The sequence below is a fragment of the Nerophis lumbriciformis genome, linkage group LG15 (assembly GCF_033978685.3).
Source record: "Nerophis lumbriciformis linkage group LG15, RoL_Nlum_v2.1, whole genome shotgun sequence".
NCBI classification, from domain to species: domain Eukaryota; kingdom Metazoa; phylum Chordata; class Actinopteri; order Syngnathiformes; family Syngnathidae; genus Nerophis; species Nerophis lumbriciformis.
Genome location: NC_084562.2, coordinates 20,964,657 through 20,978,211, shown reverse-complemented (window position 1 = coordinate 20,978,211; position 13,555 = coordinate 20,964,657). Strand labels below are relative to the sequence as shown.

Here is a 13,555-nt window from a genome sequence, read left to right as displayed (position 1 = left end):
AAATGTCTCTTTTTTCTTCTACCAAGAAAAGTGCACTTGTTATTAGTGAGAATATACTTATTTTAAGGTATTTTTGGGTTCATTGAGGTTAGCTAATTTTACTTGTTTTGGAAAGTCTTGACAAGCCGAATTTTATGTTCTATTGGCAGATAATTTTGCTTAGTTCAAATAAAATACCTCTCATTTTTGTATTTTTTTTTTCTTGTTTTTGAACACTGACTTTTTGCAGTGCAATCTCCGTGAATTGCACAGGCATGTGAAATGTTCGCAAAAATCTGCGTTTTTTTTAACATTTATATTTACGGGTCAAAATATAAATTCCGCCTTTTTTAAATAAAATACTGTAGCGTGTAAGGGTGGGGGCCTAAAGATGAGATTCAAAAGATAAAGCTAACTTAGTTTACTTACCAGCAACCTAGAGGTATCTACAGTCGTGGTCAAAAGGTTACATACACGCTTCTTTGTTTGCTTCACGCTACTGATACGTGGGTATTCCTGTCTCTAGCTCTTGCTAAGTGCTTAGCTAGCATCCAGTGCGATCGGCACATTTTTCCTTCGTCTGTTTTTTCTGTTTTTTGGTGCTTCGTTGATTTTCAAGATTAAATTATGTTCCTACCTGCAAGTCATGTCCAGAGTCGTCCGTTTGCATCCCGGGAGAACGAACCGCGCAGCACGCTGCGTAAACCCATCCGTAACAGAAATAACTTTTGCAGCAACTTTCTGAAAATGTAGCCGCGAAATCAGGCAAATTAGGCCGCAACAATCACAAAAAAAATCCGGCAAAATCCTGGAGGTACTGATTGCTTTGATGATTTTATAAAAACTTTCGGTAACAATTTAGTATGGGGAACATATTCTAAGTAACAACGACTTAATTTAGAGTTATTTGGACACGAGGGCAACATATTCTAAGTAACAAAGACTTAATTTAGAGTTATTTGGGTTAGGTTTAGGGTTAGAGGGTTAGGGTTAGGGTTAGGTCAGGGGTCGGCAACCTTTACCAGTCAAAGAGCCATTTTAACCAGTTTCACAAATTATAGAAAAATATGGGAGCCGCAAAAAATGTATGAAATTTTAAATGTAATAACACTGTATACAGAGATTTTTTTAACTTTGTGCTATGTTTAAACCAGGGGTTTCAGACACGCTGCCCACACCTTTATATAGGATTTGAAAGCTGGTGCGGCACACGGGTTTTAACTGAATGGCGCTTGTCAGCGTCATGCGTGCCGTGTTGGTACAGCTTATAGCACCCACCATGAACAGCGTGCCTGATCAGTCTCGCGTTATATGTGGCTTTTGCTTGCTCAAGTAAGTGACAGCAACGCATACTTGGTCAATAACCACACAGGTTACACTGACGGTGGCGATATAAAACATTTTTTAACACTCTTACTAATAATGCGCCACACTGTGAACCCACACAAAACAAGAATGACAAACACATTTCGGGAGAACATCTGCACCTTAACACAACATAAACACAACAGGACAAATACCCAGAATCCCATGCAGCCCTAACTCTTCCGGGATACATTATACACCCCCGCTACCAAACCCCGCCCACCTCAACCGACGCACAGAGAGAGAGAGAGAGGGGGGGGGGGGGCGGGATTTGGTGGTAGCAGGGGTGTATAATATAGCCTGGAAGAGTCAGGGCTGCATGGTATTCTGGGTGTTTGTTCTGTTGTGCAGAGGTGCAGATGTTCTCCCGAAATGTGTTTGTCATTCTTGTTTGGTTTTGGTTCAAAGTGTGGCGCATTATTAGTAAGAGTGTTAAAGTTGTTTTATATGGTCACCGTCAGTGTAACCTGTGTGGCTGTTGACCAAGTATGCCTTGCTGTCACGTACGTGTGGAAGCAGAAGATGTATATTGTACGACAAGTGTTGGGCTAGCACGCTGTTGATATAGATTGTAGAAGGTGCCAAATGTTGTACCATCATGGTACGCCCTTATTATAGCTGTAAGGGTGAAAATCGTTGAATATTAATCCCGGGGGAGTTTTCTGCGAGAGAAACTGAAGTCCGGAAGTCTCACGGGAAAATCGGGGGGTTCAACAAGTAAGCTGCTGAGCCGCATCAGAGTGATCAAAGAGCCGCATGCGGCTCCGGAGCCGCGGGTTGCCGACCCCTGGGTTAGGTTGTATACTAAGACCATGCAGAATAAGGCATTAATAAGTACTTCATAATGACTAATTAAGAGCCAATATGTTACTAATTTGCATGTTAATAAGCAACTAATTAATGGTGAATATGTTCCCCATACTAAAGTGTTACCAAAGTTTCATATGTAACAAATGTGCCTGAACACATCACCTTTAAAGGGGACCTACGTTGTGTTTGTTATACAGTGTTGCATTCTTGTGTTTATCAACAATGCCAAAGTGTCAAATCATTAGGTTCGTGCAAATTATTTTAACCTCTTGGGCTTTTGGAGTTTTTCCTTGCCCAGTTCAGGGGACGTGGTTTGTGAAGCCCTCTGAGGCACTTGTGATTAAGGGGCTGGATAGATAAACTTCCATTGATTCGACCGTGGTCCATTTTTTGGGACCTCACAGTTTGACGAACGTACTTATGTGGGCGTTTTAATCCAGTGGAACCTGGATTTATTTAACACCAAAAGGAAGTGCGTTGCATGTAGATTGTAATCGTCAAAGGTCCCTTTTAACCGGAGCCATATCGCATCGCTTGATGAATAAAAAAACGGTTTATCGCAACATTTAAAAATGACCTGACTAAGTCCAAGACGTCAGATGGCTGTCGTCGAAAGTTTATAATGTGTCATTTTGTTAGTTGTAGTTTAATTTGGACGTGTTGACATCTCTTCGCAAAATCGCTAATGCTAATCAGTAGCATGTCAATAGTGAAGCCAATGTATATTAGCATCAAGCTAGCACTTTTTTGGAAAAGTGGAGCCTTACTTTACTTACGTTTGAACGTTCTTATCAGTCAAATTCTTTGTTGGCCAGTGCGAAGACCGTGACATCACACGCAACCGAGATACCGTAACATAGCACCGGGATTCGGTCGGATTCCGTACCCATCCCGATTGCCCACGCTTCACCAGACACGCATTCCAGTCACAAGTTCCGCGCTTCGTAGTAGATTCCGTGACTACCTCTGCCAAAAACAGAATCCGAAAAATGTGTTCGGATTCTTTCATAAACCGGACCATCCCGAGATTGTTTACTAACTGAAAGCCAACCTTAGAGTCCAGAACTGCATTGAAGAAATGATAGATAGATATCTGAGTTTTAGTTCCTTGCATGCACACAGTAAGCCTTTTGTTTTCTCTGGAAAGACAAACTGAATGTGGTCGTACCGAGGAAAGGTACACGTTCCTGTGTTATCTGGGAAATCATTGGTGGAACCGTTGAAAAAGTGAGTTTTCACCTGCATTCACTGAAAACAAACGCACTCCGGAACAGTGAGAAACTGCCTTTTTTTTTGTTCCATAGGGTGAAAGCCGGTTGTCGGCCACCGGTCTTTGGGGGACGACGAGCACTGTTCGGCCATTCTCAACAAGGTCAGTTCTCCAGGTCCGGCGAGGAAGCAGCTGTAGAACAAACTGCGGTATAGAAAAGTCTGTTGCCAGCCGGCTGGAGTGTATTATCTCCATCTGGGCTGTGTGGCGCTGAGTGTCGCCACCACGGCGGTCGCCATCAATAGCGGCGACGGTCTGTGGGAGAACGTCTTGCCTGCCGCTGCCGTGCGTTCGTCGCTTCTGTCGCCTCCGATCACCGGAGCTTCGGATCCCGGAAGAGTAGCTTCCGTGGTACATCCGTCGGAGCAACCGCTGCCACTGCCGGAACTGCTGCCTTCGTCACCTGCGTGGACACACACACACAGAAAAAAGACCAGGCTCTCAGACGTCTAACCGAATTAAGAGTGACTTCCATGTAATAACTAGAAGAGGCAATTCCTGAAGGAATTACGTGTGAATGCTCCAATGCTGAAGTTGAAGTGAAATGATGACATTATGTAGTATGAATGTAAGAATAGTTTGCATGTTGGAATGGTTTGAATGTTGCAAAGCTGGCGTTGAACTGAAATGCTAATGGAACGTAGGATGAATTTAGAAATGGTTTGAATTTTGAAATTGTTTCAACGCTGAAATAGTCTGAATGTTGGAATGGTTTGAATGTTGAACTGTTTGAATTTCCGGAGAAAACGGAATTTGGTTTGAAACTTGGGAAAGTGTTAGTTTGAATGTCCAGGATGAATGGAATGTGTTGATGTTGGAATGGTTTGAATAGTGCAACTTGGAAAAATGTCCCATTCATTTCAAATGGGAACTACCTGGAAATTTGGGGATTTTGAGAAAAGCGGGATTTTTTTTTTTCAATGATTAGGAGTAGGAATGTCCTGAATGAGCTGAATTGGTATTGGAATTGTTTAAATCGAATTGAATTAGCAACAGTTTTTAATTGAAAATTCCCTGGATTTTTGGGAAAACCGGGAATTTTTCTAGATCCTTAACCAACTTGGTTTTTGTCCTGAATATCAAGAGTGTTTTGACAGTGGAACGGTTGAAATGGATTGAAAAATGTGAAAGGAGTAGTCGAACTTGGTTGGAAATAGGTTACCAAAAAACGTGATGAAATGTGATTGAAATAACTTTTGCAGCAACTTTCTGAAAATGCTGCCGCGAAATCAGGCAAATTAGGCCGCGAAAATCACAAAACAAATCCAGCAAAATCCTGGAGGTACTGATTGCTTTGATGATTTTCTAAAAAGCTCCGGTAACACTTTAGTATGGGGAACATATTATAAGTAACAAAGACTTAATTTAGAGTTGTTTGGACACTAGGGGAACATATTCTAAGTAACAAAGACTTAATTTAGAGTTATTTGGACACTAGGGGAACAAAGAATTAATTTAGAGTTATTTGGACACTAGGGGAACATATTCTAAGGAACAAGGACTTAATTTGGAGTTATTTGGGTTAGGGTTAGGATTAGGGTTAGAGGGTTAGGGTTAGGGTTAGGTTGTATAATAAGACCATGCAGAATAAGGCATTAATAAGTACTTAATAGTGGCTAATTAAGAGCCAATATGTTACAAATTTGCATGTTAATAAGCAACTAATTAATGGTGAATATGTTCCCCATACTAAAGTGTAACCAAAGTTTCATATGTAACAAATGTGCCTGAACACATCACCTTTAAAGGGGACCTATGATGTGTTTGTTATACAGTGTTGCATTCTTGTGTTTATCAACAATGCCAAAGTGTCAAATCATTAGGTTTGTGCAAATTATTTTAACCTCTTGGGCTTTTGGAGTTTTTATAGTTTGAATGTTGGAATGGTTTGAATGTTGAACAGTTTGAATTTCCAGGGAAAACGGAATTTGGTTTGGAACTTGGGAAAGTGTTAGTTTGAATGTCCAGGACGAATGGAATGTGTTGATGTTGGAATGGTTTGAATAGGCTGAAAAATGTGGGAATTGTGCAACTTGGAAAAATGTCCCATTCATTTCAAATGGGAACTTCCTGGAAATTTGGGGATTTTGAGAAAAGCGGGATTTTTTAAAAAAATGATTGGGAGCATGAATGTCCTGAATGAGCTGAATTGGTTGGTGTTGGAATTGTTTAAATCAGTCAAGAAATGTTGAATTAGTAACAGTTTTTAATTGAAAATTTCCTGGATTTTCGGGAAAACCGGGAATTTTTCTAGTTCCTTAACCAACTTGGGTTTTGTCCTGAATATCAAGAGTGTTTTGACAGTGGAACGGTTGAAATGGATTGAAAAATATGAAAGGAGTAGTCAAACTTAAGAAGTTTGGAAATAGGTTACCAAAAAACGTGATGAAATGTGATTGAAATAACTTTTGCAGCAACTTTCTGAAAATGCTGCCGCGAAATCAGGCAAATTAGGCCGCGAAAATCACAAAAGAAATCCAGCAAAATCCTGGAGGTACTGATTGCTTTGATGATTTTCTAAAAAGCTCCGGTAACACTTTAGTATGGGGAACATATTCTAAGTAACAAAGACTTAATTTGGAGTTATTTGGGTTAGGGTTAGGGTTAGGGTTAGAGGGTTAGGGTTAGGGTTAGTGTTAGGTTGTGTAATAAGACCATGCCGGATAAGGCATTAATAGGTACTTAATAATGGCTAATTAAGAGCTAATATGTTACTAATTTGCATGTTAATAAGCAACTAATTAATGGTGAATATGTTCCCCATACTAAAGTGTTACCAAAGTTTCATATGTAACAAATGTGCCTGAACACATCACCTTTAAAGGGGACCTATGATGTGTTTGATATACAGTGTTGTATTCTTGTGTTTATCAACAATGCCAAAGTGTCAAATCATTGGGTTCGTGCAAATTATTTTAACCGCTTGGGCTTTTGGAGTTTTTATAGTTTGAATGTTGGAATGGTTTGAATGTTGAACAGTTTGAATTTCCAGGGAAAACGGAATTTGGTTTGGAACTTGGGAAAGTGTTAGTTTGAATGTCCAGGACGAATGGAATGTGTTGATGTTGGAATGGTTTGAATAGGCTGAAAAATGTGGGAATTGTGCAACTTGGAAACATTTCCCATTAATTTCTAATGGGAACTTCCTGGAAATTTGGGGATTTTAAGAAAAGCGGAATTTTTTTTTTCAGTTACTAGAAGCATGAATGTCCGGAATGAGCTGAATTGGTTGGTGTTGGAATTGTTTAAATCGGTCAAGAAATGTTGAATTAGTAAGAGTTTTTAATTGAAAATTCCCTGAATTTTTGGGAAAACCGGGAATTTTTCTAGATCCTTAACCAACTTGGGTTTTGTCCTGAATATCAAGAGTGTTTTGACAGTGGAACAGTTGAAATGGATTGAAAAATGTGAGAAGAGTAGTCGAACTTAAGAAGGTTGGAAATAGGTTACCAAAAAACGTGATGAAATGTGATTGAAATAACTTTTGCAGCAACTTTCTGAAAATGCTGCCGCGAAATCAGGCAAATTAGGCCGCGAAAATCACAAAAAAAATCCAGCAAAATCCTGGAGGTACTGATTGCTTTGATGATTTTCTAAAAAGCTCCAGTAACACTTTAGTATGGGGAACATATTCTAAGTGACAAAGACTTAATTTAAAGTTATTTGGACACTAGGGGAACATAGACTTAATTTAGAGTTATTTGGACACTAGGGGAACATATTCTAAGTAACAAGGACTTAATTTGGAGTTATTTGGGTTAGGGTTAGGGTTACGGTTAGGGTTAGAGGGTTAGGGTTAGGGTTAGGTTGTATAATAAGACCATGCAGAATAAGGCATTAATAAGTACTTAATAGTGGCTAATTAAGAGCCAATATGTTACTAATTTGCATGTTAATAAGCAACTAATTAATGGTGAATATGTTCCCCATACTAAAGTGTAACCAAAGTTTCATATGTAACAAATGTGCCTGAACACATCACCTTTAAAGGGGACCTATGATGTGTTTGTTATACAGTGTTGTATTCTTGTGTTTATTAACAATGCCAAAGTGTCAAATCATTGGGTTCGTGCAAAATATTTTAACCGCTTGGGCTTTTGGAGTTTTTATAGTTTGAATGTTGGAATGGTTTGAATGTTGAACAGTTTGAATTTCCAGGGAAAACGGAATTTGGTTTGGAACTTGGGAAAGTGTTAGTTTGAATGTCCAGGACGAATGGAATGTGTTGATGTTGGAATGGTTTGAATAGGCTGAAAAATGTGGGAATTGTGCAACTTGGAAACATTTCCCATTCATTTCTAATGGGAACTTCCTGGAAATTTGGGGATTTTGAGAAAAGCGGGATTTTTTTTTTAAATAATTGGGAGCATGAATGTCCTGAATGAGCTGAATTGGTTGGTGTTGGAATTGTTTAAATCGGTCAAGAAATGTTGAATTAGTAACAGTTTTTAATTGAAAATTTCCTGGATTTTCGGGAAAACTGGGAATGTTTCTAATTCCTTAACCAACTTGGTTTTTTTCTGAATATGAAGAGTGTTTTGACAGTGGAACAGTTGAAATGGGGTGACAAATGTGAAAGGAGTAGTCGAACTTAAGACGGGTAGAAATAGGTTACCAAAAAACGTGAATTCCTGGAAATTTATTGAATGTGGAAAAATGGTAGTTTGAATGTCCAGAATGAGTTAAATGTGTTGAAGGTGGAGTGGTTTGAATGGGTTGAAGAATATGGGAATTGTGAAAGTTTGAAAAATGGCCAGTTCATTTTGAATGGGGAAAATGCAAACAAAAAAAAAGAATTATGGGAAATCCGGGAATTTTCATTTAGAATTTTTGAAGTAGAGCACACAATTCCCGAACAGGCTGAATATTTTTAAGTTGGAAAGGTTTGAATCAGATGAAAAATGTGGGGATTGTGGAACTTTGAAGAATGTCCCGTTGATTTCAATGGGGATTTCAGAAAAATTGGGAATTTTGGGGAAAGCGGGAATTTCTTTGAAAATGGTAAAAAAAAACTTGAATGGTCCAAAATGGTTGGTGTTGGAATTTTTCAAATCGGTCGAGAAATGTTGAAGTAGTAACATGTTGAATTGTGAAATGTTATTACGGAATTCCTGGAATTTCGGGAAAACTGGGAATTTTTCCAGTTCAAAAACAAATGGTTTTTTTTGTCCTGATTAATAGGAATGTTTTGACGATGGAACGGTTGAAATGCGTTGAAAAGTGTGGAAGCAGTAGTCACCATAAAAAAGGGGTTAAATTCTAGAAAATCCTGGAATTTTTTTGAACTTGGAAAATGATAGTTTGAATTTCCAGAATGGTGGAATGTGTTGATGGTGGAATAGTTATATTCAGGCCTGCTACGCTACTGTGTTTTAATGTTGCTCATGGGTGTTTTGTAAGGGAGTACTTTTTGAAAATAAAAATGTATAAAATACATTCATGCGATGAGGTGGCGACTTGTCCAGGGTGTACCCCGCCTTCCGCCCGATTGTAGCTGAGATAGGCTCCAGCGCCCCCCGCGACCCCAAAGGGAATAAGCGGTAGAAAATGGATGGATGGATGGAAAATACATTCAAAGTAAGTAAGTATCTCTGTCTGAATACGAGACTAAATATTCTGTAGTTTTTCCTGTCATCACTAAAGACACATCCCATGTTTGCGTTGCACAACCGCCTGTGTGCCACATCACTGTCACCATGACAACCGAGCCATAACGTTTCTCTTACCAAGTTTTCCATCACGAACATACTGTACGTGCTTTGAGCGTGCCACCACGGCAACGGCTGTCTGTTACCCAGATGATGCCTGGCTCTTTTGTGAAGCCGACGAAACCTTCGGCGTGACACGAGGACGTATGTACCTGACTGAGACACAGCTGAGATCTTCCTGCAGAGTGGATGGTTTTACATTTCTGCAGGGATGGCGTTTTGCACTTAATGGTCGGGTGTGCACGGTGTATCATTTTAAAACCAGCATGAGCCTCAAACAGGCGGAATATATTACCCTCCTATTTCCTCATATATATATATATATATATATATATATATATATATATATATATATATATATATATATATATATATATATATATATATATATATATATATATATATGTGTATATATGTGTGTGTGTTTATATACGTGTATGTATATATATACATATAATTGTGTATACTTTGTGTGTGTGTGTGTGTATATATATATATATATATATATATATATATATATATATATATATATGAGGAAATAGGAGGGTAATATATTCCGCCTGTTTGAGGCTCATGCTGGTTTTAAAATGATACACCGGACCGACACCAGCAGATGACATGGCACCCCAAACCATCACTGATGGTGGAAACTTTACACTAGACTTCAGGCAATGTGGATCCTGTGCCTCTCCTGTCTTCCTCCAGACTCTGGGACCTCGATTTCCAAAGGAAATGCAAAATTTGCATGGTTGGGTGATGGTTTGGGGTGCCATGTCATCTGCTGGTGTCGGTCCACTCTGTTTCCTGAGATCCAGGGTCAACGCAGCCGTCTACCAGCAAGTTTTAGAGCACTTCATGCTTCCTGCTGCTGACCTGCTCTATAAAGATGGAGATTTCAAGTTCCAACAGGACTTGGCGCCTGCACACAGCGCAAAATCTACCCGTGCCTGGTTTACGGACCATGGTATTTCTGTTCTAAATTGGCCCGCCAACTCCCCTGACCTTAGCCCCATAGAAAATCTGTGGGGTATTGTGAAAAGGAAGATGCAGAATGCCAGACCCAAAAACGCAGAAGAGTTGAAGGCCACTATCAGAGCAACCTGGGCTCTCATAACACCTGAGCAGTGCCAGAAACTCATCGACTCCATGCCACGCCGCATTAACGCAGTAATTGAGGCAAAAGGAGCTCCAACCAAGTATTGAGTATTGTACATGCTCATATTTTTCATTTTCATACTTTTCAGTTGGCCAACATTTCTAAAAATCCCTTTTTTGTATTAGCCTTAAGTAATATTCTAATTTTGTGACACAAGGAATTTTGGATTTTCATTTGTTGCCACTTCAAATCATCAAAATTAAATGAAATAAACATTTGAATGCATCAGTCTGTGTGCAATGAATAAATATAATGTACAAGTTACACCTTTTGAATGCAATTACTGAAATAAATCAAGTTTTTCAAAATATTCTAATTTACTGGCTTTTACCTGTATATATATATATATATATATATATATATATATATATATATGTATATATATATATATATATATATATATATATATATATATATATATATATATATATATATATATATATATATATATATATATATATATATACATATATATGTGTATATATACATATATATGTATATATACATATATACCGTATTTTTTGGACTATAAGTCGCAGTTTTTTTCATAGTTTGGCCGGGGGTGCGACTTATACTCAGGAGCGACTTATGTGTGAGATTATTAACACATTACCGTAAAATATCAAATAATATTATTTAGCTCATTCACGTAAGAGACTAGACGTATAAGATTTCATGGGATTTAGCGATTAGGAGTGACAGATTGTTTGGTAAACGTATAGCATGTTCTATATGTTATAGTTATTTGAATGACTCTTACCATAATATGTTACGTTAACATACCAGGCACCTTCTCAGTTGGTTATTTACAACACTTATTCAGCCTGTTGTTCACTATTCTTTATTTATTTTGAATTGCCTTTCAAATGTCTAATCTTGGTGTTGGGTTTTATCAAATACTTTTCCCCCAAAAATGCGACTTATACTCCAGTGCGACTTATAAATGTTTTTTCTTCTTCTTTATTATGCATTTTCGGCCGGTGCGACTTATATTTCGAAGCGACTTATACTCCAAAAAATACGGTATGTGTATGTGTATGTGTGAATATATGTGTGTATATATATATATATATATATATATATATATATATATATATACTGTATACATACACACACCCACATACACGTATATACATATATATGTATGTATACATATATGTATAAATATACATATATACACACGCATACATAAAGGTATGCATATATATATATATATATATATATATATATATATATATATATATATATATACTTTGTTAGGTCAGGGGGGAAAAAACACAGAGGCTATTTCATCCCTGCAAGCCTGTTTTACAAGACCTGAAAAACAATCTGAAAAAAAGAATCCTCTGAAGAGCAGGGAATTCTGCGAAACAGGCCTGTTGGGATGGAATTAAATAGCCTCTGTGTTTTTTCCTGACCTAACGTATAATCTGCTCTACCCTGGTATTGAGCACTGTATAACGGATAAACCACAGTAATCTTGACTATACACACATATATATATATATATATATATATATATATATATATATATATATATATATATATATACACACACCCACATACACGTATATACATATATATGTATGTATACATATATACACACGCATACATAAAGGTATGCATATATATATATATATATATATATATATATATATATATATATATATATATATATATATATATATATATATATATATATATACATATATATATATACGTTAGGTCAGGGGGAAAAAAAACACAGAGGCTATTTCATTCCTGCAAGCCTGTTTCGCAGGATTCCCTGCTCTTAAGGGGATTTTACAAGACCTGAAAAACAATCTGAAAAAAAAAAATCCCCTGAAGAGCAGAGAATTCTGCAAAACAGGCTTGTTGGGATGAAATTAAATAGCCTCTGTGTTTTTTCCTGACCTAACGTATATTCTGTTCTACCCCGGTATTGAGCACTGTATAAAGGATAAACCACAGTAATCTCGATTATATCTATATATATATATATATATATATATATATATATATATATATATATATATATGTAAATAAACTCACTTGAGTCTTGGAAGTAGATATCGTTTCCATTGTATGCGTTTCTCAGCTTGTTGGTCATCACTCGCAGGGCCATGATTTGCTGTCGGATTAAAGTGTCGGGCCGAGTGATGTCCAGGTTCACCTCCGGGTTGTTCACCTGGTTGGTCAGTCCCTCTTTCACCACCTCTGGGAAATACCTGGGCACAAAAATCAGGGCCAATTAGGACAATTAGGGCCAAAAGTTATTTATTGTACTTGAAAAAGTTGACTGAAAAACTGAAAAATCATGTTTGGGTGTGTATAGTGTAAGTGCATTCGAAAATAAAAATAAGTGCACATCATTTTCTTCAGGTTGAATAAAATGATGATTTACTTTGGTATTTCTTTTGTATACAATCTTCATTTCAATTTTCATAAATGTACTTTTTTATTTTTTTTATAATCAAATATGTTTTTGTTTTGTTTCATCTCTTAATCTTTCCAATCTTTTATTGATTTTTTTTTTTTTTTTCCCAGATTGGTGGTACTGTTATGCTCTCGCATGACATCTACTATATTATTGGTTTCATAAATGTTTTTTATTTCCCGTCTACTGCTCTTATTTTTGTTCCACTTCCTGTTTTCCTCCATTTGCCAACACTTTAGTCCGAGGACTGGCACGCTTACCTGTATCTGCAAATCTATCCTTTGTCCTCTGGACTGGCCTGGATCCTTTTTGCTTTGTACCTCCATGCCTCTCATGCTTCCTGTGCACTTCCCTGCTGCACTATTTTTGTTTTGTCGTTAAACACATTTTTACCTGCATTTGGCCTGCTGTCCCTGCATCCTGGGGTCACGACCAACACAACTGTTAAAATAAAACCCGACAAGCATGGCTAAATTATAGCACTCGTCTTTTACACTGCAAAAAATAGCGGTACGAATATAAACTTTAAAAAATAGATTTTAGGAAGAAAATTCTTAAAAGTAGTAAAATTAACTAGCTGCATGGACGGATCATTTTACTTAGTAAAACATCATCAATTAAAATAGTTATATTTAGAAATTAAGCTAGAAATAAGTATTTTATTATGAAACCAAGCCTTATTCAACTTAAATTGATCAACCAGACTCTTTAAACAAGATTTTATGTGGGATTTGATTAGTTATTTTCTGTTATTTAAAAACATTCAAATCACAATACAAAAAATACATTAAGATTAGTCAATGACTTAAAAATAAGTAAGTTGCTCTCAA

The 13,555-nt window shown here is 37.1% G+C and overlaps 1 protein-coding gene across 1 annotated transcript in view; it reads right to left on the bottom strand.

Annotated features, from left to right (window-relative positions):
- Positions 1-2,643: 2,643 nt before the first annotated feature.
- gpc6a (glypican 6a) overlaps positions 2,644-13,555 on the bottom strand; it is a 417,616-nt gene continuing 406,704 nt past the window's right edge. Inside the window, exons 9-10 of the mRNA XM_061974738.2 lie at positions 12,341-12,516; positions 2,644-3,827 (exon numbers count right to left, since the gene is read on the bottom strand). Coding sequence (XP_061830722.1) covers positions 3,610-3,827; positions 12,341-12,516 — 394 coding nt within the window. The 3' untranslated portion in view covers positions 2,644-3,609. The remainder of the gene's footprint in view (positions 3,828-12,340; positions 12,517-13,555) is intronic.